This window comes from Melopsittacus undulatus, chromosome 8, assembly GCF_012275295.1.
Source record: "Melopsittacus undulatus isolate bMelUnd1 chromosome 8, bMelUnd1.mat.Z, whole genome shotgun sequence".
Classification (NCBI taxonomy): domain Eukaryota; kingdom Metazoa; phylum Chordata; class Aves; order Psittaciformes; family Psittaculidae; genus Melopsittacus; species Melopsittacus undulatus.
In genome coordinates this window covers 54,113,995-54,135,627 of record NC_047534.1, presented here as the reverse complement: position 1 = coordinate 54,135,627, position 21,633 = coordinate 54,113,995, and the positions used below count along the sequence as shown (strand labels likewise).

Below are 21,633 nucleotides of genomic sequence, written 5' to 3'. Positions count from 1 at the left end.
TCTTAACACACACATGAGGACAGGCAGCAATAGGCCAGCAAACACGAAACAGGACTCTGCATCAATGTTTCTCACCAACAGAACCAGTGGTGCACATAAAGGTAGTGCACAGGGATCCCAGCATCACCCACCCCCAGGAAGCACCTAAGATACAGTATCATGTCCTGCACCACACATGCCAGCAGCCTGAGCTGACACAGTAATTCCCAGGAGTCAGTAAAGAATGGGAACTTCCTCTTATCTGTGCCATCTCCAAAAGCTCTGACTTAAAATCACTGTCACCTATCATTCACTGTTACTGTTCCAGTCTACTTACAACATCAGATTCCTCCTCCAGTGACACCTAGCTCCTGAACTATCTCCACTCTCAAACATAAAGAAATCAATGTCCTGGGTTCACCTATAGCAGCTATTTTTCTTCTGCCTTCTCAAGTCCCTTTCTGATAGCTTACATTTAATTTCTGCCCATCTACTTTATCATTCTATCAGGCCATTTCTATTGGTTTACTGAATGCTGACATGAGAGATGTAACTATAGGCAAATCCCTGCATAAAAGAGTTCATGAAGCAAGTAATGCAAGTTTCTCCTAAACACAAACCCAAATTGTATTACAGTGTAGCAGTTTAGCTATAGATTTCCTAAGAAATGTTGGGTAAACTAATATTTTTTGACAAATAAAGTTACCTTCTCTAAACCTGACCTTGGGTTTACGTGTGAGGCAACCTGGCAAAAAAAACAGGTCAGAAAAAACAGAATAAAAATGGTTATAAAAATCAGCTGTACTTTTTTTGGTTTGTTTCAGAATGACTTGTTATAAAATTACTTTAAAAAAGTCAGCAGTATAAACCCACAGACATTGCAAAGGTCCTGAAAAAAGTCTTCCTTTGGAAAATTCAGAACTGTTTCAGCTCAGGACAATGCATTCTTTCATAATGCTCAGTATTTTTCATAGGATACATAGAAGCACAGAATGGTTTGGGTTGGAAGGGACCTTAAAGCTCATCCAGTTCCAACCCCTGCCACAGGCAGGGACACCTTCCACTGGAGCAGGTTGCTCCAAGCCCCTGTGTCCAACCTGGCCTTGAACACTGCCAGGGATGAGGCAGACACAGCTACTCTGGGCTCTCTGTGCCAGTGTCTCACCACCCTCATGCTGAACATAATCCAATCCTATTTTGCCTCTAATCAGAAGGTATTAATGTATTGCAGGACTTCAGATTTAAGCCATGCATTGTGTGAAATACGATCCTCTCTGTTTGCTAACATGGGACAGTTAGAAAACAAAAAGAGAAGCAGTGAGGATGTTGCTCTGGCCCACAGACAAGGGTAAAGCTTACAGAAGCACAAAGGTCACAGGATGAAGAAAGAAAACCGAGATACAGTGAGAATTGCTGCTTACTGAGAGCTAATTTGCACAAAGAGGCTAGACAGAAACAGATGGGATGTGGGAAAATGGGAGAGCATTGACGGATGACACCTGAATGCCAGGTGACCCTGCAGGTTTGAGGGCTGGCATGGCACCTGAAACGGTGCCAGCAGCCACTTGAACTGCCCTCTCTCCTCTCACATTTCATTAAGCAGACTCACCTTGGTCTACTGCACTGCAGAGGAGCACACAGAGATCCCAGCATCCCCAGGAATCAGTTTCATTCAGCTACCCCAGTTTATCAAGGAGCTGTTTCATTGACTGCTGTTCACTGCTGCGGGTGCACTCCTTTGCTGTGGCTCAGGGCAACTCTGTTTCAGGAGATTCTCTGTGTCAGCTATCCTGTTCTAGTGTTTCTGTAAAACTTGACTTTGGGATGGAAGGAATGTATCAAGCAAAGCACCAGGATGTGAAGTGCTTCCTTCAGGTCTCATTTATGGTTGGAGATATACCTCAGTAGGGTTTCATCAAAGGCTAACAAGTGACAGATGTTTTGGTATGTTTTTCATGGGCCCCTGATAGAGCAAGTCATGCTAGGACAGAGAGATAACAGACTTCTGTCCACTGCTACTCCTTGCTCCCACTTGGAGACAGAAACAGTTATACATGGAGAGTAGACAGTTCTGGGATGCTTGAGATACATCTAGATGTGGGCCATGGTCAATAGCTCTTCCGCTAATAGACATTGCTACATTTGATCTGATACTTACGGACCTCAGCCCTCATCTGGAATGGCTTCTTCTGAGCATCTCCTTTCCAGTAGGCCAAATCTCATTTCTTGTGCAAAAGGCTACTTAATTATGCCTGAGCATTGGATTGCACAGGAGAACTTGGAGATCTGGCCAATTGCAAAAGCTAAGCTCCATTCAAATATAGACACATCCTTTAGAGACCCAGAAACTTTTACAAATGGCCTTGCAGAGTTTCCTGAAGATCCTTACGTGGGTTTAGGAGCAGGATTTTATGGGGCACATGCAAGCTGTGGTACTGTGCAAGAATATGGGGGGTCCTAACTTTAACCAGCAATGCTTTGGTCATCCATTTTTAATAGTAATCCAAGCTGGGTAAGTTATCTTATAAAATACAGTGTTGAAATAAAGGTATTCACTAGGGAAAAAAGACATCTAATATATGGCTATAGACAGAGAAAAATCCAGCTTTTGTTTCTGAACCCCAGCAACTCAAAAATAGCCAAATACATATATCTCTTGAATAGTAATAATAATAGAAATGCTTTGGGCTGAGACATTTTATGCCAAGTCACAGTCCAGAGTGGAATTTTATGGTCAAGTTATAGACCTGAAAAATATGGGCTTATAATGGAAATCCTGACAGACCACAGTAGGCGCGCCTATAATAATCTTGAATTTGATTTAGGAGTGGTTTTCAATAATGCTTTCCCAAGCCAGTCTGTCGGGGACTGCTAGGAAAAATACCTAAGGTTTGGTATTTCTTTCCCCCCCCCCCCCCCAGTGCATCTCAGTGTACTTGACAATAAGCTGTTATGCTCAGGCAAAGCCAACCTTTTGGGCTTCTGTAGCCTCCAGCTGTCAGGTCCCCAGTATCAGAGGGCCTATAAATGTCAGTGCTAAGTGCACCTTTCATTTAAACAAAACAGTAAGATGTCTATCTCTGTGCAATAAATTGCTCATTTCTGTGCCTTTGCAAAGGCTGCTGTGATTTGTAAATGGCTGGAAATCTGCCTCTCTGCTTTTTTCCAATAACTTTGAAGCATGGAACACTGGATTTTTGGGGGAAGGGAAGAGGAAGCCTAGATAATCCAGAAACCATCAGATTAAGAAAGGAGAATGAATGATTACTACCCACTAGAAACCTCTCCTGGTCACTGTGAAACTGAAAGCAAGTTAACATCCTGCTCACAGAGCCCTACTCAGTACAGAGGGGTACAGCTCTCTTACACAATATGCAAGATACTCTGCAGAAATCAGCCACACTTGTGTCAGTAGTTGCAACCATAGCTTAGTCCTCCAGTACCTGTTTTGTGTGACCTTGTCATCACCAGCACCCTTCACATTTATTCCCCTGCAAATTAAGCTGTCAGAAAGCTACAGGGTTTGCCTACGCCTGTCTTCCAGACAGCATCCTGAGTGGAGTCACCTTCAAAGGTTGAGTCATTCCACCCAGCTCTAGAGCTAATGACCAAATACAGACACACTGAAGACAGCAAACAACTCAAACACTATCATAGTGAGGTTATTACAGCACGCAAAAGAGTATTTGAGGGTCAGAGGTAAGAGCACAAAGCTGGAAGAAAGATATCTCTATAATTTTTATATAAACCCAAGCTTACATTTTTGTTCCTGTGATTCTGATGCAACTTTTCACATTCAAATATCCCTCCCCCAGAACAAGACATGGGGTTCATGAAGTCATCAGTTAGGCGGTATTAAAACCCTCAAAACCAAATGCATTACTATGAGAGAAATGAGGAAATTGAGGTGCTTTCCAAGCCCTGTGATGAGACACAACACAAAAACTCTGGTGGGTAGCAGGCATAATGCTCCTGTGCTCTTTCAAAGCACTGGATGGGTACCAGCTAGAGGGAGCCAAGCAGCCAGAGAATGAAAACAAAGAAGAAATGACAACTCTGAAGAAAGAGCAACAGGGTACAGAGGTTGACACAAGACACTATAAAAGTACAGGAAAGACAGGAGTAAAGAAAGCAAAGGACAAAATAACACAGAAAGAAAGAGCATGAATTTGGCAAGTAGACAATCAGTCTGAGATGAGGAGAGAAAGAAATTAAAGGAATGGGAAAAACTTGTTCAACATTTAACCTGATGAATTTTATTGTGCCTGCCTTCATTTTAATACTTTTCAAAGCAAACTTCTGTTGACAACTGTGCTTGGTAGAAAAGATAAAGGCATTACTAAACCAGTTCAGTACTGCAGGTGAAACAACCAGTGAAGAAAGGAGGGAACTGCATGGGTATCTCCATAAATAGGTACGTAACTACACAAGAAAGCATGGAAACCTGTGCCCTCCAAGGAAACACATGAAGTGCAGAGATGCTGTAATTATTTTTACTAGGATTAAATTCCCTGATTTCTTTGGAGAATTATTTCCAGCCACAGCAAGCAGCAGTCAAGAAGAGTCGCTAGGTCCTGATCCTATGTAGCAGCATTCTAGTAATGACTGCACTCAATTGTGCCCCCATTAATCTGAGCATGGAAGGTTAGACAACATGAACGAAGTCCTAGCGTTTATTTACTGCTCTGTGTTGATGGAAAAATCCCCCCAAACTTAATATCTAAGACGATCGAAAGAAACTTCTTCAGTGCCTCACAAAAACTCAGGCCAGTTCAGTTAACCACAGCAAGAAAGGAAGCTGTCTCCTTCCACCACTTAGAAGTTAAAAGCTATGATACAGGATTCTATAAGATCCACCTGTATTTTCTTGCAATGGCTTCTAAAGTTCAGCTGAGCTTCTGTAACCCAGGGAGCTACCTAGCAGTACCAAGGGAGTCCTAAGGTATGGACAAGGTGGGGTAATTCCCTCTGAGACTTGATGGCAAATCTTCTTCCAGTGACAGCTCTTCAGCTACATGAGAAAAAGGGTTCTTCATTTCAATCTGCCATCTGGGGTTATCCAGCCTTTGAGCACAGTAAGGGAAATGGTCAGGATGAATAGGAATAAGAAAACTGCACAGAAGGATTCAGGAGAATAAGATGGTACTTTCCCTACCTATTTTGATTTTGGGCCTCCACACAATGAAAGCCTTGTTTCAGTATGACTTTAATTTCATAGCCCTTGGTTTAGATTCTACTCTTCTATACACTGCACATCCTAATAAAGCAGCCCCATTAGTAAACTACATTTATGCTAATGTACTCGCTTGCAGTGATAATTATCACAGCCCTTAGCCCTGGTCCTTGCCAGTGTGAGCACGTCAGGAGGGGTTGGTATAGCATTATAATTATACAATTAGCCTTGTCATGGCAAGGAGCTCTGGGAATAGAGACATCTTGAAGCTTAAAATGTGGACAGCTGATAGATGACTGTCATTAAACTCCTTTGTTCACTCCATGATGGAATAGTCACTGAGCTGCAGGGTAGGCTTCTTTAATGAAAAAGAAAGACCCTGAACCACAGCCACTATCCTCCACCTCTTCCCAACCTGTCCTGCCACCCCCAATTCCTCCCACTTCACGCAGCTTCTCCCTCAACCCATCTGCAGCAAAACAACAAAAGCTGTCTCTAACAAGTCATTCCTAATCTATCAGGTCTTAGTAGATGAGAATGGCTCCTCACCTCACAGTATAGCCAAGGGGACCTCACTTGCCTCTGCCCTCTATGCTCTGAGCCTCTCTCACTCCATACATGAGGAGTACAGGCCAAAACCACTAGATTTTGGATGTGAAGCGAGTGTTGTGCCAGATTTTGGGTCAGCTTCTCCCTTGCATAAATCAACATAGATCCTTTGAATTCCACATAGCCTGTGAATTTACATCCAGTTGAGGAGCACTGCCTCGGGGAATAATAAAACATATCTTCCTAAAAGGCCTGGCATGGACACAGGCTTCGGGAGCAGGCAGTGGACAAGCCCCTTTGCAGAAGGGCACTGAGCCCAGTAACATGAACTAGCTAAAAGGAAGGGAGAACAGGATGGCAGAAAGAAGCAGTAGAGAGGCTTTGCAAAGTGCCATTAGCTTGATAGCTCATGGAAACTCCCAGCTGCAGATCTGCACTGCCTGCAGAGAATTCTTAGAGCAATGAGAAAAGGAGGCTGATGGGGCACCTTACTGTTCTCTACAACTACCTATGAAAAGGTACTTGAAAGGAGGTTGTAGTGAGGTGGAGGTTAGTCTGTTCTAGGAAACAAGTGATAGGACAAGAGGAAACAGCCAGGGGAGGTTTAGCTTGGATATTAGGAAAGATTTCTTCGCTGAAAGGGTTGTCAAGCATTGGAACAGGCTCCCCAGGGAACTGGTGGAGTCCCCACCCCTGGATGTATTGAAGAGACCTGTAGATGTGGCACTCAGGGGACGTGGTTGAGTGGTGGACTTGGCAGTGTTTTACAATTGGACCTGATGATCTGAAAAGTCTTTTCTAACCTAAATGATTCTATGACTGCAAGTGTGCTGGAATACTACTCAACAGGACTGGATGTGCATCTGCTTCATTAAAATTCAATCCCCAAGTTCCTCTCTCTTTTTCTTTCCTAGAGTGTTTTCAAACGTTGTTTTCCTGCATACCAGGATAACTGCTGCTGTGCAGGGCTTTAGTTAAGGTAATTTGAGAATTCTTTTATATTGAAAAGGCATAAAAAATAATCCCCTGAAGTACTTGATTTTCCTTCCATGACATTCCACTGTATCAACTTACTTCTGCTTTACCTTGTTAGTATTCTGAAGGGCTGTGAATGAATTATTACATTTCAGGATGCAAAAACCAGGCCTGGCAGCCCCTGGGGGATACAGGGCAGAATAGAATGGGGCACTGGCTAAGACCCAGGAGAGCTGAGCTCTCCTTCACAGGCTATGTGATCACAGGGAAGCTGCTCTGCTTGTGGAAGACTGCTTCCCTTCTCACTCTTCCCCTACCTTCTTTGGGGCAGGAAAAGCTCCTCTGCATTCCAACACTGCTCAGCAAAACTGCTGCAGATGTAAAGCAAATCAATAGATGCAGAATAAAACCATAACTGTACCAGAAAAAACTCAAACCCAACACAGTAAAACAGTAGATGGGGCTGCCTGGGTTGAATTTCCATGCTGAATTTAGCAATTGTTATGTGCAACATTATAGAAGCAAACATGCATTGCTGTATGCCACTGAGAGAGAGGCTGGCAGCACAAAGCCCCATGAAAATAATTCCAGTAGGACCTAAGCTAATTTTTTCCATTACTGTAACAGTGAGAGGTTACAGCCTCAAATACAGGTGCCTTACAGTTAACCTCACCTACCAGCAGAGCATAACCAACTGCTTCTGACTAGAACCCACAAGATGATTCTTCTTTTGAACGCACTTCTATAAGAATGTCACCCCCCCCAACTCCAAGTTGCCAGGGAGTGTGTCTGGGCAGCCCTTGCTGAGAGAAATTACATCAAACACATTGAAATGTCAATGCACAGAACCTTTTTTTCCTGCATGGGGACCTCAGAGCAGCTTCCAGTGTGTGAAGGAGGCCTACAATGATGCTGCAGAGGGATTCTGCATCAGGAACTGTAGTGATAAGACAAGGAGTAATGGGTTCAAACTTAAAAGAGGGCAGATTTAGGTTGGAGATAAGGCAGTTCTTCCTGTGAGGGTGCCGGGTCACACAGTGCCCAGAGAAGCTGTGGCTGTCCCATCCCTGGCAGTGTTCAAGGCCAGGTTGGACACAGGGGCTTGAAGCACCCTGCTCCAGTGGAAGGGGTCCCTGCCCATGGAAGGGGGTTGGAACTGGATGATTTTAAGGTCCTTTCCAGCCCAAACCATTCTGGGATTCTATGACTCATGTGTATCTGTCATACACCGGCTGACGCAGGTATAATTCACTAATCAAGAATTCACTTCTAGGCTTGTGCTAACCTTCCAGAATTTGATTCTCAATCTATTCCTCAAGTAGCCAACACTATGGGCATCCACAACGTATTATTCCATCCTTTCATACCCTAAAGGCACCCAGACTGTCACTGTGGTTCCCACTCTAGGAAGTATCTTGATACATGGGCATAATTTACTGCTTTAACTGGACATCAAGCTCTACATTAAAAAGCTGTGCTAAAAACTCAAAAGAAAAAGGTTAAACATTCAGTCCCTAAGTGAGACAGTACCCATAGAAGCAAGACACAAGGAGATGCCTTGCATATTTGCAAAGCACAAGGGAAGAAGCCCCTTAGACGCAGCTGCTAACAACCTTGTTTTATGCAGAACGCTTGGGGGCTACTCTATTTTTATAACTTCTATCCATAAAATAAGAAGCTACAGCTTCTGAAAGAAGAACACAATTACCCTACAATGATACAACAGTCAGAATAAATTCAACACAATCTGTATATGCAAAAAGAAAAGGCATCCAAGCTTCTTTCAGTTGGCAGTAGATAATACTTAATAACTGCCCTATTGTCAACCTTCACAAATGATCTCCAGAGCCATATGCAGGTTGGCAGCCAGGCATAGAACCTAACTACTTTTTGCATCTAGTTGTACAGAAGTCGAGGCATATGGAAACGAACAGCCTGGCAGAACAAGTGAACTCTGAAGCAATGACTCTGATAAATAAATGCCTGCAAACTGGCAGATGGAGAAAAGCGCAGTAGGGAGGAACTGTATTGCAGCAGCAACTTGATTTTAAACCATTCGCAAAAATCAGCCTGAGCTTGGGCATGGAGGCAATCCCCATTCCTTTAGTCCTTGCCAGGGAAAATCCTCACCATAAAACGAGGAAAGCTGGGAATAGGAAGATGTATCCAGCAGAAGATACCAGAAAGTGCTTCAGGGAGCAGAGAACGGGACCGGGAGGTGACTGATCATTTTTGTCTCTTACTACATTGCTAATCATGGTTTTGGTAGCTTTCAGAAAGATACAACCAATCATTACCTGCAATGTAGAAAAGCAAGATACGGAGAAACGTTCTCAAGCTGTATGGCAGATCCTGAAACATGAGCACAGTGGATACATGTACATGGGATACACAGAGATTTCCCACAGTGAATGGAAACTTGTACTTGATGCAATAGTCACCTTCTACACTCATTCCTCTGGAGACCAGTCTATTTGTAGGCAAATTGAATCTTTCCTATTTGCAGGCTGCAGACTGATTCCCAGTCACTGTTAAATGTGACAGATGAGTGGAAAACAAGTATTACTGCTCCCCTGCTGCTAGCAGGGGACTAGCACATTTATTCCACTTTTTGTGATAAGGGGACTCCTTGTCTGGTGATCTCAAAGATTATTTTTCCTACCAGTTCTGAAACATTTTCTCGTGTGTTTCCTCTAACCCCAATTGACATTACAATCTGAGAGACCACAAGGGAAGAGGCATTCCTGTATCCCATCAGCAAGCACAGTGAGATGCAGGAAATTCTGTGCAATGCTTGCATTACTCATACACTGTGTAGTGTGCACAGCCTCATAGGCCCCTATCTCTCTCCTCTCTTCACTGATAGCCTCCTATATAATATTGAAGATATTATAGTTTCAACCTGACAGGGAGGATTTCCAACACACAACTGTTACTGAAGGTCTCCAAAGACAAGAAGAAAATAAAAGGTATGTTTTTACTCTTTGGAGTCTGCTCCCAGACTAGGATTGCACTAGGAGTGCAATGTACTTGCACACATTGGCATGGTGTGCAAGCATTCATCACTTGAGGTGCCCTCCTCAAGTATAACAAGCCATCCCTACCACTACTGTGCACACTAAAGCAGCAAAACACAGAAATCCCTGTCAGATATGTACTGATTCTCTTAAGCCCAGTACCAACCACTGCAGGAAAAATTAGAGAAGTGAAAGGGACACATGAAGAAACTGAGGAGAAAACAACCCAGACAAACTGTGGTAGCCCAGAGTTAAGAGACCAGCCACATGAACCAGCTCCTGCACTTCTCCAAGGAAACAGCCACTTGTTGCTGTCCCCTTTATGAGTAGCCAAGTGAACGAGCTTCGTGCTGTAATGTGAGGCCAAAGCAAAATTAACCTCATGATTATTGTAATGCAGAAGAAGATGAATTTAATTAAACTTCAATAAACTTCACTAAAATTCCCTTCAATAATACCCCACCTTTTGTTATAGAGAAACTCCCTTTCTCTTCCTGACACTTCATCAGCTAATATTACGTGTATAATCTCACTTCACTGTACTGCTTGGTTACCTACCATCTCATAACTCAAATACCTGTAATACTTCAACTTCTCCTCCCACATCACATGGTGATCAAGAAAAGTGGCAGGCAATGATTTTCAAATCATTCTACCCAAATCCAATCCCCATATTACACTGAAACCATTTACAATAAAATCAGTTTAGAACCTGTTTCACTTTGATAGGGATCATTGTGGGGAAACCATGACCTGCCTTCCCCAGACCCTCCCACAGAACTGTCAGCCCTATAAGCCTCTACTGTCGATCACTAAATCAGCCTCCCACATGAAGTCCAGAGCAAAGCAAGTCCAGCTATTAGTCCAGTGAATCAGTGGCCAAATACACGCACAAAGTGGAAATAAAGGTGGGTTATCTTTTCACATATGCCACTGTGTAAACGTACTGTAATAAATATTAACAGCCAGTATCAATCAAGAGAACGGAAACAGATGGGAAGGAGGTTGTGTTGAGAGAAAGGACTCAAACAGGAATATGTGTTTTCTCCCCCTCCTTCCTCAGTCTGATAACAGCCCTAAATAAATCTTTGCACATCCCCAACAGGGTGTTCCAATGTTCCATGCAGCTCTGGCTGCTTTACCACCACAGAACAGCAGAACCACAGATCTTAACACACCCACAAAATGCTGCAAAACATCAGAATGTGGGTTTGGGATTCCCCCCCCATTCTTTTATGGATCAACACCTCCACCCAGTATAATTTCATTTACTGTAACCTTCAGGCAGGTTTGACAATGGATCTGGTCCTGGAAAGAAAACAGTCCCTATTTATGATGAAGCTCAATCCCCTCCTCTCCTTGAACAAAAGTCAAGGCTGGATGAAAAACTATAGCCCTCTGCAACCCCATGTGTTGTTAGTTTTTACAACTGATTGGCAATAACTTGTGCCTAGTACAACACAGAATACCTAAACATACCTAAAACACAGATAACCCACTGTGCAAGGATTACATTAGGCCTGCATTCATGTTCTGCCTCAGCTGAAGCAGTCTGGATCTAAATGACAATAGCTTCACTCTTGCTCCCAAAACCCCACAGGAAAGCATTATATTATGGCAAGCAAAGCAGGAACCAGCCCTTGAGATTTCCCATTCTGCAGAGGGGAGCAGTATTACCCTCCAGCCTCAGCTGTTGTGATAGGTCTTAAACACTGCAGAACCATGATGGTTCCCAGAGGAGTGACATGAAATGAGTATTTATTTTCCTGGCAGCATGGGGGCAGACAATTGATGGCATATCAGAATTTAACTGGCAATGCAGATTCAGAAAGGTTGAAAACTACAATCAGGTTAAATTAGTGCCTATGAAGAGTGAACAGTAGAAGAGGCTGAAACATTGTGTGCACAGGCCCAGATGTCTAACAGGGCATTTCTTCTTCCACATCACCCCCACAGGGACCCCCTACATGTATTTCAAGACCTACCCAACCTTCCTGGAATGAAAACCATGCCTGAATACAACCCAGAGACAAAAACAAGAAAACCCCCAATGTTTTTATATCTTCTTTTTGTATGTCACATTTTCCAGCTAGTTATGTAAAGGACACAGAAAGAACAGCATGAATTACATACCTTAGCTATTTGGACACACCAGTTTAACAGCAGCTGGGAGCCAATATTATCCTTATGTTCATGAACGTAATCCAACAGGCAGCCATGAGGCATCAGCTGAGTGACGAGTTGAATGGTCGGGCTCAAGCAGACACCCAGGAGTCTCACCAGGTGTGGGTGGTCCATGCTGGCCATGATAAGAGCTTCCTGCAACAATACAAGTGACTCAGTTACTCCAGTGCGCTGAAAGGCTCTAAGTGTAGACCACTTCCCATCTCCAACAGAACATCTAAGGGAGATCAGCATCCTCTTGAATATATTTTCCCAACTTGTGGTCAATTCATTAGGCATCAGGGTTTATTTTTTATGCAAGCAAACTATGCCATTCATCCACTTGTATATAGCAAAAAAGGTCAGTTAGGCCTCATTTGGCAAGATACTTGAATAAACTGTGCTAAAATGCTTCAGTGGATCACAGATTTTATGCTTAATATTTTATAGGCTTAAGCACGTAACATTTATATGTCAACTGCAGCTTTCCCAAAGTTCAACCTGCAAAGGGTTAAGAATCAGGAGGTTTAGTGTCAACTTTTCAAATGTGTCTGATGCTCATAAGTCCTATTCAAAGTCAGCAGATTCGTTAAGCCCTCAGATATGACCATTTACCATCCCTATGACTGTTGTACAGCAACAGCCTAAACTAGTGGTTGCGATGGTCTAATAGTAGCCCAGCAGCAGCAGCAGTCCTACCTTCCTCCTGTTGCCACAAGTAGACTACTACAGAAAGCAGCAGCTCTCTAATCTGAGCCTCTTAGCTCAGCTCCTCATTCTTCCAAACTCTTCTACCAGTAGGTGAGTTATTTCTGGTTTTAGCATGCTTCAGCTTTCCACAGAGCAAATGGAAAATAATATTCCTTTTTTTCTTCTACACTTTATTTCCCAGATCATCAGTTTTCAGAGGTTTTCAGCTAGCGAGCTAGCTGTCCAATACCAAGGACCAGAGGACTTCAGCTTGGCTATGCTATTTGGCCCTTAAGTTCACACCACTGACAAAGAGCCCAGGAGCACTCTATAACAAACCCTACATACCTGTTCTTGGAGGTAATGCTGCCATCTCAAACAACTGGCATTCAAAAAAGGCAGAGAGAAAGCTTTTCCCTCTTTCACCAAGTCCTCCATTTCAAGACCACTTCATCATGGCAATGGAACAATGAAAACTGAGATGAAACAGTGGCTTTGTAAAGCTATTTTTGTTCTCTTTCTTTCTCTAAACCCCCCATACGACAGCTTTCTGACAACTTAAAAGAATAACAGCTGTAATAGTGCCAAAGAAAGAAAAAAAGGGTAAGAAAAAGTTGGCATCAGAGGAACGTAGCATACCCCCAACTCATCAAAGTTTGGGGGTTATTTCCTTCCCTATATTAAGGCAAAAAAAAAGAAAGTCCTGGCAAATAGGTCGAGTTTGTATTAAAGGAAATTGCTCATCATAGTACAAAGAATATTTGAAACCAAATTGCAGAGTATTTGCATAATAGTTCTCTCTTTCTTTCTCTCTCTATTTTTTTGTTAAAATGAAAAGATGAACAAGACACTAATTGTAGGGTTTCCCCCCCCAATAAGAGCAGATGGCCTCCACTGGGGGAGCATCTCCTTCCTTTTTCTTCCTAAATGTATGTGAAGAAATAAAATCAATAAATGAATAAAGAGGGGCTATTTGATGGGATGACTGGAGGAGGAGCTCCAAGGAAGATTCCAAGCAACAAATCAGAAAGGGGATCTGAATTCCAGTAGTCTTACTCACGGTCCAATTAATACAGTTCTCGCTCATTCACCTCGCATGTACAGGGTCTCCTTGAAACAATTTTAGCCTCTCTCCTGCTGTCACTAGAAAATGTCACTGGAGGCCATCAGAATAAATACCTGTTGACAGCTGCATTATCCAGTTTCAGAGTGCAAAATTACTCTGCCTCCTGTTTGCTTTTTATCCCACACATTTTTCCTCCTGCAAATGCAAAAGGGAACAGTACTGTTGCCCTTTCCCTCCCTGAGTAAGGTAAGGCTTTCTGCAGGAACTCAGAGCAGGAAGGCTTTTCTCTATGAGACTGATCAGAATATAGACAACAATATATACTAAGAGATCAGATGGAAAGCTTTGCAGCACGTGCTCCATTAGTCTCCAGCTATTTACTATTTACAAGTCTATCTGAATCCAAAGGAAAGATGCTTCTGTACAATAACAAAAGCAAGCGGTGCCATTTGCCTCATGCTGCTGTTACAGGAAAACACATTTTCTTCTAACAGTTTCGGGCAATGGTTCTGGAAAATACCAAAAAATGTCCTTCAAAACCAGCCTCTGCAATTCCCCATACCTTTTGGGAGCCTCGCAACTGCAGATCTTGTCTCTATTGGCACAAATATACAGGTGATTTTAATATTGTGCTTATTCTGATTTAGTGGAGAGAAAACCAAGACACTGAAAAGCACAACCTACTATCCACAGTCACACAGGAAGTCTCAAGCAGAGGTAGGAACTGTGGCCCAAATAGCTTCATCTTTCTCTCCAGTCCTTTGGAAGTTGAAATAAGAAAGGGAAGGAGGAGAGAGAAATTATTAAGATCTGGTATTTTCTCTTTCCCTCAGGAGACTTTGTAACATCATGTCCTCATATGAGCATCTGAGAAAGGACAGGAGTGGTGAGTTTTGAAAGGCTCCTGTTGGACATCAGACACCTTCCTTTATTGATCTGCAGCAGCAACAAGTCTGATCACAAGAATAACTCATCAGCCAAACCAAATCTCTTACTGGTGTCTGGTAGCTGTTGCTACTCGGGTATTAAATATCACAGCAGTGTGTGGCAGCCATACACGAGGCAGCTATAAACCAGGTAGCAACTGTGGACCCCAGCTTGCCCTTACCTCTAAGACATATTTTGCAGTCTATGGTGAACCTTGACCAGCTGAGGTGAGGATACTACAAGATCTCAAAGGAGTTACTTAAAGCCAAGGCTGTGTAAGTATATTCTATACACAGCAGTGCTTATGGTGTTAATTTCCTAGGGGAAGGCTGATAAAGAAAGGCCTTGATGCAGAAGGCAGCTAATCCCAGCTTGGCAGAGCCACTGTTGTGTCCCACCAGCCTCACCACAGAGAGAATAACAAGTGACTTCAATTGAGCCTCCCATGTTCAACTCAGTATTATACTTCTCAGACATGCCATTTTGCATAAAGAAATCATGTCACATTGATCATTCCTCTTTGCTGTCCCTTTTGAGTGTGGCTGAGTTATTGCCACATTAAGCTCAATTCCCGTGATTTATATACACAACCCTGTATTAAACAAGATATGTTATTTCAATGCTTTACACTGATCCATCGTGCACATTTAGTAACACAGTAGCATACTCAAGAGGAAGGGGATGTTCACTGATCCCATTCAGACATCAACAGACCTGGGACTCTGGTTTCTGTCAGCACAGTTATGTCAATGGGGGTCTGAGGAGGTACAATTGCTATCCCCACAGTGGGAGGCCAGAAGAAGCCCTCAGACTGCCAAAACATGCTTAGACAGATAGAGCTTAGCTAACTCATGAGAGCTGTCTGCCACTGTGATAATACAATGCAGGGTTGCATCCAGCTAAAAGCACTTGCCAACACAGATGATCAAGGGAACTAGGCACTCCCTTCTCACAGGTCACTTAAGTTGCCTTCATTCCTTAAATAGCTTTGAAAATCCTGCCTAACACTGCTTCCTGATTTATCTATAACCCACAGTCATGTTTGAAATACCTTTAATTTGACTGCTAATTCTGAAAAGTAACGCAAACTCCAACTAAAGCAGGATTTTCATTTCAGCCTTCCAGGGTGAGGAAGAAAAACCAGTTCTTAAGACTAAGAAAGAAAGGGTGCTCTGAGTAACACCTGCAGATACCTTTTAAGATAATATATAACTTCTCCCTTTCCTACCTTACTGCTGATAATTATAACTGACAGCTGAACATAAATATTAGCCAGCATGACCACAGAATCATAGAATGCTCTAGTGTGAAGCATCCCTGCTCATGGAAGCAGGTTGCAACTGGATGATCTTAAGGTCCTTTCCAACCCAAAACAGTCTGTGATTCTATGTCAGAGATAACTCTGAGACCCCTGAGGTCTTGGAACCAGGCAGATCTAACAGTGAACCATCACCCTGCTGAGTCCACAACCATGCTCCAAAGAAAATCTGAGCATCAATACAGATCAAGAGACCTTTCCTGAGGTATCTACGAAGGCTCTGAAACACGTTAACAGGTTGTGTCATTAAGAGTCCTTCCCTGTGTGGTGGATCCCAGCAGCTTCTAATGCAGGGCTTGATAACCTCATCTTCTTGATGCTGAACACTTCACTCACCAAGAGAATGAGCATCTGAAGCCATATTGATGATGCCGTTATATTAGATCTAAATATCTGGCAGATGGGAGAAGATATTTCTTCTGAAGACTTGTTCTTTAACACTTGAGCTTCCTGAGCACCCATGACCATACCAAACAGAGCACCAGGACTAGCTAACTTACAGTTAGCTCATGTTCCCTTTGAGTGCTCTATATGCATGTGCTATCGTGAAGACCAAGTGCAGGAGAAACATCACAGACCTGCTGCCCCTATTCAGCAAGCCCAGGGTCAATGTCACTGTTCCAAATGAACATACATAACCAATAAAGAGTTCAGTAAGCAGGGAAAATGTCTGAAAAATCATTGGTTTCTTTACCTTCTAACTATTCACACCATAAAATGCCCTCAAACAATACAAAACAAGCCAGAAAAACACGGTCCTTCTGTTCTTCCTAATCATTGCAGAGTAAATAAATGCACTTAAAAGCTGACTTCATACTGTGCAGTGCATTTCCTGAAAGCAAGGGCTGTGCTGTGCTAACAGGAGATACTACAGAGAATACACTGCTTTTTACATTAATTTTACAGCGTTCCTGATGGCCAGGGCAACCACCTGTCTGGAATGCAGGTCTGGCCCAATTCAGTGCAGATCAAATGGCAGCCCAACATATTTTCAATGCCTTTTATTTGCGAGGTCTTGGACATCTTTTAGGTTACAGCTGACCTAGCCTATGCAGTCTGCACAAGTACTTAAGTTGAGAGACAGCACACCGTATACACATAGCCACATCCATGGCCACATTGTTCATATATGACAATGACCCCTACTGTTCTACTTTCCCTGTATTTCTTATGCAAGATTCTGTTTTCAATTGCTTTACAGCATTGCTGCAGGTTTTCACCACTTGGGCAGATACTCTCTGGGAAGCTTCTTTTGAAATGTCTCAGCCATTTCTGAAAATGAAAGATGCAGTCACAGAGACCAACAGGATATCAGAGCCCATAGTGGGATAGTAGCAACAGTGGGGCAGTAACAGCATCAACTGCCACATCTGCATTCCCATAAACTGGTGTATACTCATCATTAGGAGCAGACATTGGGGAGGGAAGGGAAGGAGAGGTCTCTGGCTGAGGCACTGCTAAGTGGGTACACAGCCTTTTCTGGAGGTGGTGTGTGTCTTTAAATGTGCTGCATTTCTCAGAGCAGAAATACCCTCTGAGACTCCTCTGCTTGTCACAGCACTTGCACACAGCACAGAGGGTATGTAGTCTTCACTGACTCAACACTGCAGAGGCCCAGACTGCACTCTTGACACTTAATTCAAACACATGCAATTGCCCCATGGGATTCAAATTCCACTTTCCTCCAAACACTTAGATGAAACTATCCCAATTCAGGGATCTGAAAGCTCTCCCTCTTGCAGGTGATGCTTACAGACTGCTGGGTCAATATTCTGTGCCTACCTTAGAGAAACAGTAGGTCATATTAATGTAGGAATAGATACCTTCACGTGCTTATAGACGTGAATCTGTCTCACTATATATCTTGAATCAACACAAAATAAAAACAAATAAAAACCAGTATCATGATCCCTGTCCTGCAAACACTGAGGGCATGGGCAACCATCTGACTCCATCAGGGCTTAAGTGCTTATAGTTAGGTGTAAGAGATGCATTTTGTATAACCCACACACCATATGCTCCTTATTTCCTCCTGCTGACTTTGTACCAAGTCTCCCAATTCATCAGAGACCATGTTAGACAGCTGAGGAGGAATCTCAAGTCTAAAGGAACAGACCTCTATGCACAAGCAGCAAAGTGAAGATCTTCCATCAAACATCCAAGTCAGTAGACAAATCCCACCAGTCTGTCTGTGAACTCTGCATGAAAATATCGAGTCTTGTGATGAGAAAGCCCATTCTAGCCCATTTTCAGTTCATTTTTATGCATAAATGGTCAAGAGCTCAGGGCCTCAGCAACCAGGAATATTTCCATTGAAAGATGCCAGAAGTAACAGTGAGTTTCAGACTGGCCCCTTTGCAAAGTGGATGCAAGTGCTTTAACAGTGTGCACACATCTTGGTAAAAAATATTCTATCAAATTGTGACAAATGTTTTACTTACAGTTTGTGACATGTGTCATTATTTCAGAATAGTCTGTCAGAAGTGATTTGTTTCTTACTGTTTTCATGTAACTAGCAAAGATATCTGAAGTCTTAAACGTACATTCTAATAAAGCAATCCTTTCAAACAGACTTTACCGCTGACCAGCGTATAAACATGTTCAGCCTTAGCTGCAGATTCCTTTCAGGAGGAGGGAATTATTGCTTTGGTTTTTGATTTAAGTTGAGTGATGGCAAGGGTGAGAGAATGAATGATAGAGGGGGGAAGAAAAATCCATCAAGATCTCACTCCTTTCTGAGGAGTCTTGGGACATTACTTTGAAATTTTCTGGTTATCGCTGAAAAGCTTTACTTTATAATCATGCACTCGAAGCTCCCTCTTCCTTCAAGATCAATTTAAAGGGATAGCATCTGACTGAAACATAATTTCATCAAGCGTACCATCAACATTAAGAGTTGCTTTAATCAAAGATATGTTTTGTGCATAACCCAACTATTTCACCTCCAACAACTGAGAATCCAGAGTAGATTCATCTCCATGTTTCCCTCATTTGTATTCAGCTGTGTAAGAACATCACACTCAGGACTCAAACACTGCACAGGGACCGTGATATTTAAGCAAAAGTTTCATTGGACTGTTTGGTTCACTGTCAGATTTGTTAACAAGCTGGCGTCAATGAACCACAAAGTCATCAAAAGCTGCCACACATTTCCTGTAGTACAGAGCTTTCTTCCTGTCAGTATCACTCTGCCTGCTACTTTCTCCTGAGTTTCTACAGTTCTTCCTCCACCTTTCTCTACTTTTTCTTTCTTTTACCATCTTGTTGACCTACTCTTCTCCCAAAGATGAAATTAAAATCCTCTGTAAAATAGGCTTGAAAGAAGATCATTGCCACTGCCAAAATTCATACACCTCCCATCTACATCATCTCTCCCAACTGCTGTGTGGCTGAGCTCTGCCCTGTGCTTCACCTGCCATGATAGAACCTCCATCCTGGACAAGTCCTTCTCCATCTAGTGATGTGGTCCTTACCCCTGCTGCTGGATAGATCCCGCTCAGCTTTAGGACACTGCTAGAATAGCAGATATAGGGAACACTGGGTGCACGTTGCAGGGCTGTGGTAGCAGAGGACTCTACAAGGCAAAACCCAAACGTCTTTTGCTAGCATTTCCTACAGCAAACTCTGACAAGGCTGACCTTGGGTGAATCTGCTTTTCAACAGCCACTGGTCTAGGAAAGGGAGCAAAAAAGGCTCGAAGTGGCACTGCCTAGGAAACTTCAGGCAAAGGAAGCACAGTCAGAAAACCTGGAAGCCCTGGCTACATAAGCAGAGTGAGCGTCACTTTTCCAGCACCAGCTCAACTGTAGGCCAGAGGGCTGATCTGCAAGTTTTAGTTGAGCAAGAAACATGTCTATGTTGACACAGTGTAGTTTAAGACACTTTCTGGAGCTCTGGGACACTTTGAGAGCTTGCCAAGCTGTCACTAGCATGACATCAATAACTTTAGGTAGTCTGGTGTTTCACTTGGATCTATGTTCTCATCTGAATGACAGCACTGTCAAGAATGTAAATTGTGCTCTCACCTGATAGATTAGTCACAGAGGAATCAGAAGCACCTCCCTGCTCTGCTTAAAATCAGGCAGAACACAGCATTCAGCTCCTCAGACAAGACCCAGCACTGGAAAACATTCCCCATCCTGTCCTCAGCTAAAGCCAAAGTGCCCAGTCCCCCCACTCCTTCTCCCTTCTGTCCACAACTTAATCACACATGAAAATGTGTAATATTGCAATTTGGATTTGACAGCATTCCTGCCTAATAAACAGAGTCTGAGTTAAGAAATAACCAATGGCTTCAAAACAAAAACCCACCAGAGTTCATTCAGAAAATGACAAAACAGGTATTTCAATCACTATTGTATTTCTGAAACATCTCCTTGCTGAGGAATTGACTGGAATTTATCTCCTGCTGAAAAGCTTCAGCAGAAACTCATCCTTTTCATTCCTGCAAATTAATGTATTTTACCAAGAAATATCTGTTCAGTATCTTGCCAAGAAAACATTTAACTGAGGAAAACCACTTTCTTCCCTCATTTCAAACCCCGTTTCTTTCCAAACACTTTCATTATTAACATAACTTCTCAGAGGACTTCTATTTTTAGCAGGTGACTGTAGCCACTGACCTAAACCAACACTTCATTTTAAAGAACAACAATTTACTTGGCATTACAAAACAAAGAGCTAAATCCTTCTTATATAAATACATACAAATGATCCCACTGAACTCCATTGAAAGATGCTGCCTGCCCCCCAAACATCCTCAATCCCAGGAACAATGCATTACAGATTCAATCTGGGGGTTGCTTCTCCACTGACGTTACCTCCAATCAGTAAATTGAAGCCTTGGGAATTGTTCCATGTTCTACTTTATTGAGGTCTTACATATCCACCATATAAACTCTAATTTAACTTGGCTATGTCCTACCTTTGCATTGATAGTGCTCTATATAATAGAATTTACCTATACAAGGTATCAAGGTATTCCTATCAAGGAATGCCTCTGAAGCTCATACTGAGCAAATACAACACAGCTGCAATTTCTCAGCATAGCTCAAAAATCTACATAGCTGTATTTACTAAAACATTTTTATATCTTTTGTCATGTAAAGCATTAAGATAACAACAGGCCCTGGTCTCTCTGAAACCCATGCAGTTCTATTTTGTACAGTGCATATTTGTCCGTGTAATTAAAAAGCTGATATTCTGCATAAAGCAGAACTCTTCAGGACACAACTGTAATCACATTGTAAGTAACTAAGAGGTAAGCCTACCTATTCTCTCTCTTCTGTTGCTAATACACAATTTACCTTCTCTCAAGTGTCATCCACTTCTTCAAAATACCAGACTTGGAAGAAAGCACTGACTGCTAACAAGAGGTGTTTGAAAAGAACACTGGAGATGTGTTACTGGTAAGTGGATAACAGTTTTGTCTGAAAACAAACCTCATATAGTATCTGCTTTTCTAAGCAAACACTCCAAGCCAATTCAAAACCAGAACATGACTCAAAATAACAATTAATAAAGAACCAATAAACAATTAGCTTACAGGTGATGAAATCTGTGTTGTTATTCACATTCTGTTCCCATCTAGAAGTGGGTATAAGAAAAATAACAATTTCTCTATCCTTTATCTGTTGTTTTTAGCTTGACTGAAAGCTTTTCGAGGCAGACACAAGCTCACCATGTTTCACAGCACAAAGGGTTTCTGATCTGAGTAGGTGCAAGTGATGCTGTATATTACAACAGGAAGCAACACCAAAGTTGATACAGAAAATAT

At 42.5% G+C, this 21,633-nt stretch overlaps 1 protein-coding gene across 1 annotated transcript in view; it reads right to left on the bottom strand.

Moving 5' to 3' along the window:
* ERBB4 (erb-b2 receptor tyrosine kinase 4) overlaps positions 1 to 21,633 on the bottom strand; it is a 596,557-nt gene that overhangs the window by 85,300 nt on the left and 489,624 nt on the right. Inside the window, exon 20 of the mRNA XM_034065367.1 lies at positions 11,827 to 12,012. Within this exon, the coding sequence (XP_033921258.1) occupies positions 11,827 to 12,012 (186 nt within the window). The remainder of the gene's footprint in view (positions 1 to 11,826; positions 12,013 to 21,633) is intronic.